This window comes from Myotis lucifugus, unplaced genomic scaffold (assembly GCF_000147115.1).
Source record: "Myotis lucifugus unplaced genomic scaffold, Myoluc2.0 scaffold_391, whole genome shotgun sequence".
NCBI classification, from domain to species: Eukaryota; Metazoa; Chordata; class Mammalia; order Chiroptera; family Vespertilionidae; genus Myotis; species Myotis lucifugus.
The window spans coordinates 800,148-817,223 of record NW_005871439.1 but is presented as its reverse complement, the minus strand read 5'-3'; the positions used below and the strand labels follow the sequence as shown (position 1 = coordinate 817,223).

Below are 17,076 nucleotides of genomic sequence, written 5' to 3'. Positions count from 1 at the left end.
AGGTGCGGGTAGCCTCGAAGACAGTAGAAAACCTGGGCTCAAGCTCGCTTCCACCACTGTGGAAATTTGGGCTAATAAATTACTTTGCCTTTCTTCTGTAGAATGGATGTAATATGTTTCTTGCTAAATTGTCATAAGGACAACGTGGACCTCACCCCACACCCTGGCACTCGGGATTGTTGGGTCATCATCCTCATCACAATGCTTCCATTCAGAGGCAGCCAATAGCACCTCTTGCATGATGTCATCAACAGCCAATCAGAAAGCTCCTGGCAGTTCCACTGGTAGGGCTCCCTCCTGTGAGCCACAGGAGTCTGAATCTCAGAATGACCATCTCCTATTAAGGGACATTGGATAATCTTGTAATAGGGAGACCTTTTTACCAAGACCCAAACCCCATGTCCAGCTTGGCCATTTCGGTTGCACCAAGTTCCCTGGAAAAGCAGGCCTTTCTATGTGGTCCAGGGGCTAATGACCAAAGTCCTTGCTTACCTGGCAGAGCCCCTCTGTTGTTCCCTCCTCTGTGATAGGGACTGAAGGCCGAGACAACCACACGGAATGATGTCAAGTCCTTCTCCTCCAGGGGTCACCATGCTGGAGGGGCAGGTGGGCCCCAAAGCAGCCATTTCCTCAGTCCCGGACGGTCCTAAGTAGGGCTGTTTGAGTCTCCATGTTACCTGCCAGGGAAACAAGTGAACACGCTGAATGCATAACTGTCCAGCATTTTCCCAGTAACTACCCTGCTCTAATGGGGTTGTAAGTGCATAAGCCCAGCAGCATCATGTAAAACAGGGAACGCAGGATATCTATCCCTTGTTTGTGTGGATATCTCCAGTCGTCCACTCACCGGTCAGTGGTCATTAGGCAGCAAACCTGGGCTTGCTAGCGGTAAAGGTTCCTGGAATACGTTGGCAAACCAGATGCATCAGATTGTCCCATATATGTTTTTATTTTTATTCTCTGTATACAGTTTCACTCTAATTTTTATCTATATATTTTTAAGTCCCATTTTAAATAAGCATTCAATATTTTGTGAAAACTTTATACAAACTCTAAAAGCTGCTCTCTTGTATTCCAGATTCTTCCTACCCCATATCCACAACCTTACAGGAAGGCATTAAGCAAACCCCACCATTTTCTTCTCTCTCTCTTTTCCCCTCCCTCTTCTCTCTCTCTCCTTATTTACCCCCCCCCCACCTTCTCTCTCTCTCTCTCTACTGGTTCTCGGCAAGCTGGCTGCTCTCCCCATCCCCTCCCCTGCCCCAGGAGCCCCACCTCGGTCCTCACCTGTGGGTTCCGCTCCAGTGGAGCCATGACACACGTTCTGCTTGGACAGGTTTGACATGCAGCTCGCCCAGGCCCTGGGTGAGTCTGTGTTTGAGAAGGGACTCCGCGAGAAAGTGACCCAGGAGAACACCAGCGTCCGGTGGGAGTTGGGCCGGCTCCAGCAGCAGTTGAAGGTAAGGGGTGGGAGGCATGGAGCCTCTTGGCTCTCAGTCTCTTGGTCTCAGGAAACCCCACCACGTACCTGCTCTAAATGGCGACGGGGAGGGAACTCTGTGTGGGCGTCCCGGCCTGCCAGCTGGAGTCATGCTCTCAGGGGGCCTTAATAAAACCAACAGTAGACAGCAGGTAGGTAGTCAGACCTGCCTAGCTTGAATCATTGAATGTGCTCTGGTCTCCTGCCTGGGTTCTCAGGTGGGCACCTGGGAGGTGTGAGAGGCTCAGCATGGAATGAGTTAGCGGTAACCCCGTCCAGAGGCAGTGCGCTGTCCCATGCAGGCTCCATTGCAAAGGGGCTTTATTAAATATGACACAGGCACTTTACTCAGCTGCTCCTCGCCCTGCTGTGGCTCCCTAGTGCCCCGGAAGAACCTCTGAACCTCTCAGCCTGGCATGCAGCTCCTTCATGATCTAGCCCATAGTTCTTTGACCCTTAGGTGACTTTCTAACCTGGAAGAGTCATTTCTAGACACCCTGCCTTCCTGCTCCAAGTCAGTCTTGGCCTCAGCAGGTGCACAGCCTACAAATGGGGCAAGCAATCCCTTTAGGTGCTTGGAGGTCTAACTCTAGGGGCAGTGGCTTGCTCTCCTGCCCCCGCCTGCCTGTGCTGTTCCAGAAAGCAGCCTGGGTGTCCTGCAGGGGGTGCTGTGAGGGGCTGCATGGTGAGTGGAGAAGGCATGCACTGAAAAGGGGGAAGCACCATTCCAGCAAGTGTTAGGGGTGACCCTGGAGGGGGCCGTGGCCATGGGACTCCAGCCTCCGTCCCCTTTGTCTCCATAGCAAAAGGAGCAGGAAACCTTGAAGCTGAAGCAGGAGGTGGAGACGCTGCAGGCCCAAAAGCGGGAGCTGCTGACGCTGCCCTCTCGGGGGGAGAACAGTGTCGCTGGCTTGAAGGACAGGCTCTGGAAACTGGAATCCAATGCCCTCGAGCAACAGCAGATCCGGAACCAGCAGGAAAACACCATCCAGCAGCTGGAGCAGGTAGGAAAGCTGTCCCTGACCGACTCCAAGGCCCAGGGATGTTATTAAAATACAGTGTGGGTACCTCTCTCCGCTGCTCCCATCCTTCTGTGGCTCCCTATTACCCCAGAGAACCTCTAAAGCTGTAGGTCTGACATTCAGACCCTTCGTGACCAGGTGCACTGATACCTTACAGCCCCACCTCCACACCACATTCACTTCCATCTCTTTAGCGGGTTTGTCCTTCGTGTCACCTGCTGTCATCACATTCGATGGTATTGTTCAAAACGTGCCCAATGCTGTTCTCCCCAATAGGACATAAGTTTCAGGAAGGCATGGTTTTTTGTTGATCTTACTTATCAGGCCATCTACAGAGCCGAGAATGAGGCCAGGTGCATAGTTGGTGTTGATGTAATGTCTGACATTAATTGAGCACTGTCTGTGTACCTGACTCCACCCAAGGCTCTCCCCACGTATCATCTCCTGAATCTTCACAAGAGCTTTCTATGGTGATATATTGATTGCCCCCACTTTACAGATGTGGAGGCTGAGGCTTGGAGGTGTGGACAAAGCGGCAGGGATAGGGTTTGTAGCCTGCTCCATGTGACTGCAGCGCCTTGCATACTTACTCTGTGCACAGCACTGTGAACACTATCAAGGAAGATTGGAGCGCTAGTCTTCAAGAAATGCAAAATAGCTAAGGGGAATAAGGCAGGAATATCAAATGCTCTAGTACCCGCACGCTCAATGAAGTATCAAATGAATATTTTATTTGTCTGCTTGTTTGTTTATATGCCTACCTTGTTCCATAAGGAATTTGTAGCAGCTTCTAAGATGCATGCATAACAAAATAGAAAAAATATAAATACAATTTAGACCAGAAAAATACAAATTAAAATGGACACTAAGGAGGGGTGGGGACAGTGTATTAATATGCAGATATGCAAAACATGCGATCTTACACACTTACTTGTTTTAGCTCTAAAATTCCTGGTGGCCAGAGAGAAGAAGGAAACCCGAGTTGCATGCCTTTTGTTGTCCCTGTGATGAAAACACAGCAGTTTTTCAGGCGGAGAAGGCTTTTCCTGATGCTTAGCTCTACAGAAATTTTTCATGTGGGATTTCATAAGGGGTGATTATTTTGAAGAGATTTTAAGGCTGGGAACTCTTTTTCAAGAAAATCTGAGCAGGCAGCATAAATATGTAAAGCAGGGGACTCTGAGCAGCTCTGATGAAGTTGGAGCGGAGGAGTTGGAGAGAGGAGGGGGAGAGGGAGAGGGAGGGGTTGAAAGGTGGAGGTGGCACATTTAGGGGGGAAAGCTGGGGTCCCTGCCCTTGCTTCTCACTTACCTCCACTCCATCAGGATGGGTCCTGCTGAGTACTGAGACCAAGGGGTGGGAGATGTAGAGAGAGAGAGTCTGGAGCAGTTCAGAAAACAGCTCCCTTACTCATTTATTAAGCAGCTACTTTGTGCCATGCACTGTGTGGTTGCTGAGGATGCAGCTGCAAACAACCCAGACGTGGTCTCTGCCCTCCCGAAGATTACAGTCATGCTGCGTGTTGTGGGAAAGTGTAACTTGCAGATCTGGTCTCGGGAACCCAGTTGGAGAAACAGTCAGGGAAGCCTTCCTGCAGGAAGTGACATTCACCGAAGCTGAAAGCTAAAGGGTGAATCTGAGTTGACTGACCAAGAGATGCATGAAAGTGTTGAGTCAGCCTCGCCTCCCCTGTGAGGTAAGGATGGACAGTTAGGCAGGAGGAACAGACTGTGTGAAGGCCCAGAGGCAGGGCAGTCAGGTGGCATTTAAGGTGCTGTGATGTCATCCCACCCAGATGGCGTCCTCAAGGCAGCTCATTGTCTGGATGACCTTAGGCAAGCTCCCCGTGCCCTCGCTTCAGTCTCCTCATCTGTACAATGAAATCGGAGCCTTGTCCATCCCCTAGCTTCCCCCCAACCCCATGAGTCCATGAAGGTTTGTGCAGGAGGGGGAATATCTGTGGAGGACATTAAGGGGCATGGAGGATGTCACAGGATCACATAGCGACCCACAGTCAAGCATAAATCAAGCCCTTCGGAAAAGTGTGTTCCTCAAAGATACCACCAGCGGACCACTCAGTGCTCAGAAGCAGAAACATAGTATGTACGTAAGGCGACCTCAGGGACCCGAAAGGTAATGCAGCTTCCTAATTGTCCATCCTTACCTCACGGGGAGGCGAGGCTGACTCAACACTTCATGCATCTTTAGCTTCACCCATTACTTCCTACTGCGTTGTACCCTGGGAGACACCCAGGAGGTATTTATTGATGACAATATAGCACTTTTTCTAGGGGATTTTATGTGAGCTCATATAAGCTTGACATAAATGGTATTGCAGATGTCAGGAGGGTCCAGGAGGCTAGAAAGAAAAATGAAAAAGAAATATTTTATTTACTTGCTTCAGCTCCTCATTTTGGATTATCTTCCCATAACCTCTGTCATTTTAAAGAAGGTGAGGAAGGAAGTTGACATTTAAAGTGAGCATCCTTTATGCCAAGAGCTGTAACAGGGACTCCGACAGGCACTATCCTTTTTCCTCTGCGCCTAGCCCTACCCAGCAGAGAATACAGCGCTTTTCCGAAGACCAGCATTGTTTTTCCTCAGCGTGATTTCCACGTTAGGGACGGTGTTTGTGGCCTTCTGAATGCTTGGTTTGATGCCAGGTGCCGGGACAGTGTGCTACAGGAAGAGTTTCTACAATGTAACCCACGTATTGAGTTCCAAGTGCTTCTCCACAGACCAGTCGCATCAAAGAGCCCGGATAAGGGACAGCTGAAAAGTATAGGTTCTTGGGCCCTCTACCCTGGACATTCCAATTCGACAGATCTAGGGGGAAGCTCTGAAGTTTAAGTTTAAAAAACGTGTTAGTTCATTCCAATGTGCCGCAGCATCTGAGAGGCAGGAGCGTGGGTCGGGCCCTCAATTATCCAGATCGAGAAGGTGAAACCTGGAACTGGAACTGGGACCCGTGGCCTCTGCCTTCCATTTCAGAACCTTTTATACAACATGGTTCCAGTGTCACGCGCAGCTCTTTGCCCGGCTGAGCAAGGCTTGGAGGGTCTCGTTTATGAGATGACTCTTCATGGGAACACAGTGCCTGCTATGTCAGGCTGCCAGGAAGTCCTTTCTGCTTTCAAAACACTAGGGAAAGAGAGAGCGATATGTATGTGCCAGGCACTGTGATAAGTGCTTTACATGGGCCATCTCATTGAATCCTCATAATAGCATTCGAAGATGGCTGTTTTCCACAGAGAAGGGGAACTGATTATAGACAAAATCACCTGAGGTAACATCTGGGGCCAGTGATCTCTCCAGGCGTTCAGCTCCTCCTGAATAACATTTCATCGTACTGTCTGCTCACTCACCTGTCCTCCCATCCATGGCTGCCCCAGGGATGGCCCCCCCAGGGATGATGGCAATGTTTCACCTTAGCAGTGTTGAGAAGGATTCTGAGGCTCCATCTAAACTCAGCAGAAGAGTATATGATTGATTGATGATGTCTGTTACAACCACAGGAAGGGATAGAGGCAGCATTTGGGCTACTTATCGACTATTGATTTACCTTCCTGGGTGTCTGGGGGGATCATTAGACTCTCGTCCATGCACGCCAAAAACAAAAAATGCAACTGGAATGCTAAGGATGGCATGGAGGGCCAGGGGAGTGGGTGAGGGTCACCCTCATGTGCTGTCCTTGCTGCCCCCCAGCTCCGCCAGCGTCTGGAGCTAGAGATAGAGCGGATGAAGCAGATGCACCAGAAGGACCGGGAGGACCAGGAGGAGGAGCTGGAGGATGTCCGCCAGTCCTGCCAGAAGCGGGTACGTAAGCAGCTAAGCAGCGGCTACAGCTGTGCCCTTGGGGCAGGGTCGGCCCAGGCCTGGTACCCTCTTCCTTAGAGCGAGGGGGGTGCAGGGCCTGGGGATGGACTCTTTGGGCAGTCACCTGAGACCTTAGCTCCCTGGATGCTTTCAAGGGTGCTGGGACGGAAGTATCTATCTTCAATATGACCCAGAAATGCACTCTGACTTATCAGCTGGTCCCCTGTGGTTGGACACTTAGGGTGCTTCTGATTTTCTGTTGTTATCCCCGATGCTGAGATGAATATCCTTATAGATGTGCTGATGGGTAGGAATATATGGTGGACCCTGAAGGTGGAATTGCCTCGAACTTCGGGGTGCGCCTCCCTAAGCAGGTGTCACCACTCCGGGGCCTCGTGGGTCTGTCAGAGCCTCATGTGCCTTGTGCATCTCCAATGAGGCGCTGAGTAGCATTCCCCAAAGTGGATTCCCCTTAGGAGCTCCCTAAACAGTCTCTGCAGAGCCCTCTGGACTCCAGGGGCTGAGTCAAATCCCAGCTCCATCGAAAACCTACAATGTAGGGCTTTAGAGAAACCACAAAGCCTTACTAAGAGCCTCACGTCTCTCATCTGACAAATGGGATGCTAATGGCTACTGTGCAGGGTGAGAGTGAAGACTCCAGGAGCTCGCACATGTGGAAACATTGCAGAGTTTTGGAACGTAATCCCTGTTCATTAGAGCCGGAAGAACAACACTGGGTTTCTAGGTGGCTGGGCCTGCAGGAGGGGCCAGGGAACAGCTTGGTGGCTGGCTTGCTCGTGGGTGTGATTAATCCTCAGGAGAAGGCGGGTGCAGGAACTTGGCGCCCTGCAGAGCCCACTGCTAAGCATCCTCCTGGGCAGGGCATGAGGGGGCCGTGGTGACTGGCAGGACTTCCACGGGAGACAGATCGGGCTGCCTGACACCTTGCCATCCCTCCAGGGAGTAAGAACTGGGCCCATTCTCCACCCCCAGTGGTGGGCGCTGCTGCATCCTCTCTTCATCCTGCTCTGCAGGTTCCCATGGCTCATCCCGAGGGGCCCAGCATGTCCCCCCCTAGAACTTTCTAGGACTGGAAAGAAAAAAGTCAGTGACTTGGGCCCAGCTAGATCTGTGTACCCTTGAGTATGTCTCGTCACTCCTCGAGACTGTTTTCTCCTCTGTGAAATGGGAGGAATGATAGAACATGGTCTACCTTCACTATCTATATGGGGATGAGATAAAAGAAGGGGAAGTGTCTTATACACTGTAAAGTGCTGGAAGTTATCATCAAAGGGCCAGTTTCTGCTTATTTTCCATTATTACATATTTGGGAGAAATGAATGGCATTCTTTGAACACCCATCGGGCGCCAGGCTGGGTTCTTAATGTCTATGGACTTATTGAATCCTCACACGAATGCTGTTTCTACAGGTGAAGTGACATGCCCAAGGTTCCCCAGCTGGAAAGTAGCCGAGCTAGGATTTGAACTTAGTTCTATCTGCCTCCAAAGCCCAGACTCTTAACCAAGACACAAGATATTTTTTGTTGTTGTTTATTTTGCAACTGTTTGAATATGAAGGGCCATTTTGGAAGCACTTGATAGATGTCAACCTTGGGCAATGCTTCATCCCTTAGCACTTCCTGCACAATGACTTACCAAAGGCTCTGATAAGTCCTGCACTGAAGACCCTGTCGACTCAATGATTTCCATACTTATTCTAGCATGGACTCCCCTCCTCTCCCCCACATCATATCTGTGAATAGCATGTGGAAATATTCTGCAGAACACGCTCCAGAAAACGTTGCCTTGCTCAATATATAGTTTTTATTATTTTGTATCTTTTTCAGAATTTGTTTTAGCCATTCCCGTCTTCATTCTGAAAGCAGATGTGAGCAGAATGCCTTATGTCTCTCTTAAAAGAAAATTTTGAAATGAACTTGCTTTCTACCTAAGTGACCATCAATCACTATTTTTTTCCCCTTCATGGGTCAGGAGGTAGAAGCCCTCAGTCCCTGTCCATGTGCCCTCCAGTGAAGGTTGCACCATATCTGGTGCATTTCAAAAGCACCTCAAATCATGAGGGGGGCCCTGAGCCAGGGCCCCAGAGAGCTGGAGGTGTGACCCAGACCTTCCTGAGGTCTCGCCGTGGACAGATTTATAAAGGGGAAGGTGTTTTTCTCCTATGACAGACACTGACACTGCCTTCACATCTAGTGACTGCTCTGCTCAGTCTCTCTCTCGCCCTGGCAGGAAATCAATTGCTAGCAACCTGGGTGGGAATGCTAATGGCCATCTGGAGTGGCAGTGGAGCTGGGGCCCGGAGACCAATAACTAACTGCTCTTAGCAAAAACTGACTGAAGAGGATGCACTTTGAAGCCTCTTTCTGACTCAGTTTGTCCATCTGTGAAATAGGGTCACTGAAGGCACAAGGTTACAGAGGGAGCATGAAGGGGTGAGATAACGTAGATGAGAGAGGCTGGAGGGAAGAGGGTGAGCAAAGCTGGTGGGGTATTCACTCTAGCGGGGAGCTCCCGGCCTTGTTGGGTGATTGCTGAGAAATCAGCACCAACTGTAAATGCAATGAGTCATTTGTAGCCAAATGTCTTAATCAGTTCGGGCTGCCATACCAGAATATCATAGACTTTTACTGCTCATGGTTCTGAGGCTGGGAAGTCCAAGACCAAGGTGTCTGGTGCGGGCTCTCTTCCTGGCTTGTAGGCAGCCACCTCCTCATTTTAAGTGAGGAGAGAGAGAGAGAAGAAGCAAGTTCTCTGGTGTATCCCCTCTTATAAGGGCACTTATCCCATCATGGGGACTCCACCCTGATGATGTCATTCCAACCTAATTACCACTCAAAGGCCCCACCTCCAAGTACCATTGCTTTGGGGGGAGGGTTTCAACAAGTGAATTTTGGAGGGACACTAGATAATCTCAAATCCAACTACTTTTTTTACTGCCTCATGTATATTTATATGTTTAATAAGGGAGGCTGATGCATGTTAATATGTTGGATGTAGTGTCATGGAGATCTTGAAAAAATCAGAGGGCCAAGACTTAGAGATATTCAAGCTAGGGCACGGCACAGGTAGGAGACATCTGGTAGGAATGGGTAGGGACCCGGGGGGCGGGGCTTCACAATGAGTGGTAGGGGCTCCCCGTAATTGCCCAGCCCTCCTCATAGTTGTTGGGCTCCCAAACTTTTAGGCTCCTGAGTTCTCCAACAGAGACACCTGCTCCTAACCACCGGGGCAGCCTTCGTGGAACTGGGTGAAGGGCCTTGAACTCCACATCATCCCCTCCCCCCGGGGAGGGTCCCTGCCTTGTGGGATTTGTCCAGAGGGATCTCATTTCTCCTGTGCATGGATCTGCCCTTTGTGCCCACAGCTCCGCCAGCTGGAAATGCAGCTGGAGCAAGAATACGAGGAGAAGCAGATGGTCCTCCATGAGAAGCAGGATCTGGAAGGCTTGATCGGGACCCTCTGTGACCAGGTGAGGGGGAGCCACCAGCAGACATTTGGGAGAGCATGTTCCCTGCCTCGGGCCCTATAATAGAAATAGATTTACGGGGAGGCCAGCTGGAGGGGTCTTTGGGCCGAGTGCCCTCTCCTCCACCAAGTCTGTCCCTGTCCACATTCACTGGCTCTTCATAAAGGGCCTTCCGGGGCCCACACTCAGCAGGGTTCTTAGAAGAACCGAGGAGACCAAAGAGGGTGGGTGCAGCCAGAGTGACAGACGGGGCACCTTGCCTTCAGCTGTTGGAGTGAGCGTGTGGACAACTCTTGCTTTAATGGGGCCCCTGTGCTCACAGCTGGCTTCTCATGAGAGTAAGACTCTTGCTAGAGGCAGCCAGGCTCAGAGAAAAAAAACATTCCCCAAACAGTTGGTGGCCCCTGAGTTTCCATTCCTGATCTCCCTGCCTTCTCTCCCTCCTCCTTCCCTCTCTCCCAGAGGAAACCGTTGTCCTGAGGTCGGGGCGTGAATTCCTCTGCATGTGTGTTTACACTTTGACCGTGTGCAGCACATGCGATTCTCTATCTGGCCCCCTCCGTATACTATGTTTCCAGATTAGGCTATGATAATTCATGTAGCTCTAATGCCGTCATTTTAACCGCTGCACAGTATACATATTTTTAAATTCCCTTCTTCTGTTGGTGAATATTTAGTCGTTTCCACTCCAAGACACACACTTGCAGTGCGTATTCTTATATATGTCTCATCGCACACAGGGACGGGTGTCGCCAGGGTGTGTAGCTGGAAGAGGATTGCTGGCTCCTAGGACGGTCTCATTTTGGAGTTATTAGATGTCGCCCAAATCGTTCCCCAACGTGACTGTGACAGTTTATACTGTCACTAGCAGGATTTTTTAAATGTTTGCTTCCCCTGTCTCCGCTGACACGTGTCACTTCCAGACAGTTTTAAAATATTTGCCAGTCACTGAGTGTTGATTGCACTGCTGGTCCCCTCACCCTCGTCGCTAGTGAGGCTGTGTGTTCCTAACGTTTGTTATGGTCGTCTCCGATGTGAATTGCCTAGTCAGTCTTTTGGCTTCTTTTTTTCTATTGGTCATTCATGATCCTTATACAAGATGTTAGTCCATTTTTGTTTACATATGTTGCAAATATCTCCTACTCTATGGGAAATCATTGCACTTTATGATGCCCTTCACTTAATAAAAGTGTTATTTATTTTAAATGTTTTCATTGATTTTTTTTTTAGAGAGAGGAAGGGAGAAGGAGAGAGAGAGAAACATTGATTGGTTGCCTCCCACATGCACCTGGGCATGTGCCTTGACTGGGATTAATCCAATTTTAGTCTCTAACTTCTCATAGGACAATGTAATTTACTTACGTTTCTTACAATGACCGATACATTTGAATTTATTTCTGTTCTCTTCTTTTGGGTTTAGTATTTGTTGGTTCATTGTCCCTTTGCTTTGCTTTTTGCTTGACTGTTTTCCTGCTGTTGGATAGATTGATCATGTATTCATTCTGTGATCACTTTTGCTCACTGTGGGTGCTGAAGCTACAAATCATATTTCTATTCTTGTGGTGGTCGCCATACATTTTAAGATAAGCACTTAATTATAATTTTCCCTAACATACTTTATTTAGTTTTCACAACAGTGCTGTGGGGTATGTATTATTAGTTTCTACATATAAATGAAAGAAGTGAAGCTCAAAAGTAAAGCAAATTGCCCAGGATCACATAGCTTGTTAGTGGCCTGTGTGGATTTGAAAGGACGTGTCTATTATTTGAAAACCCATATTTTTTAAAATAGAACATCACATTGCTTAAAAATGATCAAGATCCAATTAACTAGAATCATCCTGTTGTGGCCCATCATTTTTTCATATTATTATAAGTCAGCCCAGTTCTGCCATTAATTTTCTGTGCAACTTTCAGCAACTCACCTTTTCTGGCCAGACCTCAATTTTCCCAGCTGTAAAGGGGCTTGGTTACCCTAACAGCCGTTCCAGATCCTACTGTTCCCGTGCTCAGAGCGTTCTTTGACCACAGACATTTAACAACTGCCCCCAACAGGCTGCCTTCATTATTAATGGCGAAACAATCGAGGCTTGACCACAGCTTCCCACAACAACACTAAACATTATTTAGATTTATTGGTTAATTATTCACCAGTTTTATCTAAATTTGAATCTTTGTGCTGTAAAATGTGAACTTGCAGAGTGACATTCATTTCCCATTAACCTAATGAGTCCTTCCCTCCGCCCTCCCCTCCTGTAGCCATTCATTATGGAGGGGAGGAGGCCTTGGTCTGAGGTTTTGCTGTGAATTTCGTTTTCAATGATCCTTCTGGGAAGGAGATGGTGGTGGCGTTTTCAGGGTCATTCTGGCAGAGAAGAGGGTAGAATCTGAGCCATCCCTACTGCACGGTCAGTGCCAGCATCGGGGTGTACTGATGCCAACCTGCCCCACGGGAGAATTAAAGGCACTTTAGGATGTGTGCCGAACAAGAACAGACACAAAAATAAGCAAGGTGCCAAGCACACTGCTTAGATGCAGTCATGGTATAGGGCCTGGGCTCAAGTGAATAAATTGGGATTTGGGTTCCAGTAGGCACTGTGGTACAGTGGTTAGAGCCCTGCACAGCCAGGGCCTGGCCTTGGACAGATCACCTGCCCACTCCATGTCAGTCTTGTCAGCTGTAACTCTGTTTCCTGCCCCACCCCCATGTTTCATACCCTCATGCTAATCACCCAGAACAGAATGTACAAGGCTATTTCTCAGGCCACCCCCGCCTGTGCTCTCGCAGTGCCTTCCACCTGCAGGCCCGCCCTGCTCCTCGCTGAGCCGTCCCATTCATCTAAGGCTCTTCCTGATCCCATCGCAGCCTGGGCGGGACCATGCTTCTCTGGGCCTCCATGACACCTTTTCTTCAGTGGAAAGAGCGAATCATACGTCTCTTATCATATAGTTTACAAAAAGAACCTCTTTGCAGTCAGCCAAGTTGGGTTCATATCCTAACTCTGCCACTTACTGCTAGCTGAGTAATCTTGGCAAACTGCTTCCCCTCCATAAGCTTTAGTTTCTTCATCTGTGAAATGGGGATCATGATACTGCACAGCTCAGAGATTCACTATGACGATGAACTGTGCTGACATCCGTACAGTGTTTAGAACAGTGTCTGACACTCAGCCCTCTATACCTGTACGCTATTACCACTTTTATAAAGCCAATCATAATAATAATGTCTATTGTTAAGAGATTGTCACAGGAGTTCAATGTAATGACTTGTGACAAAGGCCTGGCACAATGCCCAGGCCTCAGCTCGGCTCAGCAGGTGAGAATATGAATATACATGTATAATATATATATAGTATATATATATAGCGTATTATACAGGGTGTCCCAAAACATGTATAAACACTTCAACAGCTGATAGCTCAATTTTGAAAATGAAATGTATTTTAATAACCACTGCCTTTATAATTATTCAAAGTGTGTGTGTGTATATTTTGGGGGGACACCCTATATCGATATATAATCTCCAGCATTTATAACGTAAAGCAATATATCTGAGAACAAAGAGGCTGTATCCTAAGAACTGACTCATTTTTCAAAGAGTTTGAAGCTGGTGGTAGAGTAGGAGTGACGCAGAGTCTGAAGGAGTGCGTTCCGGCCACCAGACAACACCCATAACCCCTTCTCTTTGTAAAGCCCTCAGCAGCGTGCACAGTGCTTTCCGATCCATCATCACGTCTGATTTCTGTCTTACCTCAGCAGCGAGGATAGGGAGTTTTTTAACCCCCTCTTTTACAGACGAGGACACTCGGGTTCAGAGCGGTGACCTAACTCAGCCACAGTTCCCGCTGCTTAAAGCCTGGGCCGCCTCATTCTCAATCCCACCTTCGTTCCGGAGCACCCCAGGCCATTGTGAGCATTGCAGGGAATGGCTGTGCTTGGCACAGAGACCCAGGTACCCGGATTTGGAGAGACTGAGTTCCAGGGTTGAGGCATCCGGGCCCCATTTTCTGTGATACCCTCGTCTGATGGATGGTGCCGTGTCCTTCCCGCTGGTCCCCTGAAGAGAAGGGCGCTGTTGTTTCTTGCAGAGATGCGAGCTCAGTGTCCAGTCGGTGCTGTGTTTGCAGCAGAGACCGTGGTCTGGGGCGGTTTCATGTTGAGCCCCACATCATTCTGTCGCCCTTGGTTTGTCTGTCTGTAGTTGTCTGTGGGCAGTTGTCACCCTCCTGGTGCCGAGGTCAGGGTGTGGCTTCAGGGTTCTGGGGAAGGAGTGCGCTCGCTTCTGGGTAAGGTCCCTCTGTGGAAAGTGACCTTGTCAGCCTGTCCTTAACTGACAAAGGGGACCAGCTCAGGGGACAGAAAGGCTGGTTTAGAGCTTTGAAAGCTGCGCAGCTATGTTAATACTATTTACTGACCTGTAACATGCAGAGAAGTACACCATGTCCCGTCCATGCAGCTCAACAAATTTCCATAAATTCATGAAGCCAGCACCAAGATCAATAACATTGATAACCCCCCCCCCCTCCCCGGAAACTCCCCTCCTGCCCTCTCCAGTGACTGCCCCTCTGGGGTGACTGCTGTCCTGACTTCGGCCAGCAGAGGCCTCCCCTGACCTGTGGGCTCATTTGCAAGGTGAAAAGAGGCCATGTTGATGACTGGGGCCAAAGAGGAGACAGAATGACTTTGGATCCTTACAGCGTTGGTAACAGTAGTAATAGCTCATATCTGTGCTGTTACTATGAGCCGGGCATTAGGCGAAGCACATATTTAATTTTCACAGCAACCCCGTGTGCGTGATGCCATTCCCATTCTGCACATGAGGAAACTGAGGCTCAGAGAGGAAAAGTGTCTTGTTCAAGGTCTTGCAGCGAGGGGCAAGAGCAGGATTCGAACCCAGGGAGCCTGATTCCAGAGAGCTTGGACCCTGGCCACCGCTTTGCTGTCTCAGCTCATGAGTGCCTTCCCTTGGCTTCCAGATCGGCCATCGGGATTTTGATGTGGAGAAGCGCCTGCGGAGGGACCTCAGGAGGACTCATGCGCTGCTGTCCGATGTGCAGGTCCTCCTGGGGACCATGGAGGACGGCAAGGTGTCGGTCAGCAAGGAGGAGCTGGAGAAAGTGCACAGCCAGGTGGGTCCCCTCACAATTGGGCTGGGAAAGTGTCGCAGCCACGGGGGAGTGGCGCTCCCTCCAGGTGTGTGTGTGGCCGCGGTGCTGACCTAAGGTGGGGGACGTGCCGGGACATTCCCAGGGCTGATGGGTCCCATGGAGGTGGCACGTGAGGAAGAGGAGTTGTTAATGACTGAGGAGTCTCGTTCCCTTCCTCGGGGCTGAAATAGGGTGCATCTTGAATGCTTGGGTGGATCAGGGCGCTGGGACAGGATGCCCAAGTGTGGCAGACATGCCTTCGTGCGGGCCTGTGTTTGTACGCAGGTGGGACCGTGTATTTGTGTATACGTGGGCACATTCCCACATTGACTACCAGGGCAGGGTATGAAACTAATAGTAATAGCACTAATAATGCAAAGCCTATTTCTACCAACAACAATAACAAATAATAGCTTTGGAATGCCACAGACAGTGATCACGAGATGATGCTGATTGCCACTGCCACCTATGCAGGATGTCGCACTGAGTCCTCGGGAGAGCTGAGGGAGATGGGGGTCATCATCTCATTTCACAAGTGAGGTGACCCACCCACAGTCACATAGTCATGAGGTGGCAAAGTCAGGATTTGAACCCAGATCTTCAGGCCCCACCATCCCTGGCTGCCTTAGAGGAGGTCTAGAGCAGCGGGTCTGATGTTTTTCTCATCATCACACCAGGTTTATGGGGTTTGGAAAGAACACCCTGGATGTGCAGTACTGTTAAACCAGAAGACATAGGGTAAAGGCCCTTCTCTCTCAACGATTCTATGATTCTTAGCAGTTTCCTTCTTCAGCGCACCCTCTTCCAGGGCTTGTCCAGACGTTCCTGGTTTTAGTTCGTGACCTGGGCAAGCCCTCAGCCCCAGGCAAACCAGGACAGGTGGCCAACCGGGTGGGTGGTAGACCCTGAACCTCTTGGTGGGCAGAGACGTCCATGCTCTCAGACCGGGGCCAGGCAACCAGGGTTCATGCCAGCCCCCTTAGCGGGGCCATGTACTCTGCCTGTCTCCCTCCAGCTACTCCCTACGCCACACCGTGCAAGCCTTCCCCTCCCCTCAGGTGAGTGTTCTTGAAAGGAACAAGGGTGGTTTTGTTCCCCCTTTTTTTTTTAGTATTCATGAGAAATCTCCCTCTGCTGGGTAAAAATGTGTGTTTTTGCAAACTAGTGGTATTTAATGAAGGCGCCTTGAGCTGAATCAAAGAGCTCCATTCTTCTGAAAGTCCTTCCTCCTCGTCTCTGCATCCGGCTCCTATCAAAGGGAATCCACAGCCTTGGCTTCCTGTTGCTGTTGTCATGGAAATAGTTATAAGGATGGCATCGCGTGGACCAGAGGTCAGGGTACAGTTGCTTTGTCTCCCGGCGCACGTGTCCCGGATGCCAGAGTCGGAGCTAATCAAATAAAGCCATGATGACATTGGGCATTGCTGCGTCTCCTCGCCGATGAATGGTATTTGTCCTTTACCTGAAGGCTCCAGGGACGGAGGCAGGGAGGGCAGACAGAAGGAGGAAGGGAGAGCAGATAGAAGGATGCTACATTTGCCGCTGGCTGCATCTTAAGTGCTGGGTGTGGTGCTGAACAGTTTCATTCATCCGTTCTCCAGTCCCTACTGTGTGTCAGACGAGATGGTAGATCTAGGTACATAATGGTGAATAAGGCAGGTATGGAACCCTCCCTTGTAAAACTTAGATCTGATGGGAAAGAAGACAAGCAAGCAATGATACAAATAAATAGAAAGACCCATCCCTTAATTCGGGTAATGAAGGAAGTGGGGGTCTGGAATAGGGCATGGCAAGGGGTCTGGTCTAACTTGGGCGGTCAGCTAAACCACGTGGGGAGAAGGAAAAGGCAGCAGGGCCACAGCCCACAATGTGCAGGGCCTGAAGGTTTGGGTTTATTCCAAGGGTGGTGAGAAGCCTTTGGGAGATTGTGAGCAGAGAGTGACAGACCATCCGATACACGTTACAGAGGATAACTCTCCTGTATGGAGGGAGGATTGAGGAGGGGGTGAGGCAGAGCCGTTAGGAGGCTCGAACACCCGTCTAGGCCAGAGGAAACGGTCACCTGGGTTACGTGCTGATGGAGGTGGCCAGGAGGGACAGACTTGGGTTGGTTTGAAGTTGAAG

The 17,076-nt window shown here is 49.7% G+C and overlaps 1 protein-coding gene across 1 annotated transcript in view; it reads left to right on the top strand.

Moving 5' to 3' along the window:
• The window catches only part of MYO18B (myosin XVIIIB), a 163,802-nt gene that overhangs the window by 82,053 nt on the left and 64,673 nt on the right, over window positions 1-17,076 (top strand). Inside the window, exons 29-33 of the mRNA XM_023743449.1 lie at window positions 1,337-1,460; window positions 2,284-2,484; window positions 6,208-6,318; window positions 9,704-9,808; window positions 14,782-14,934. Coding sequence (XP_023599217.1) covers window positions 1,337-1,460; window positions 2,284-2,484; window positions 6,208-6,318; window positions 9,704-9,808; window positions 14,782-14,934 — 694 coding nt within the window. The remainder of the gene's footprint in view (window positions 1-1,336; window positions 1,461-2,283; window positions 2,485-6,207; window positions 6,319-9,703; window positions 9,809-14,781; window positions 14,935-17,076) is intronic.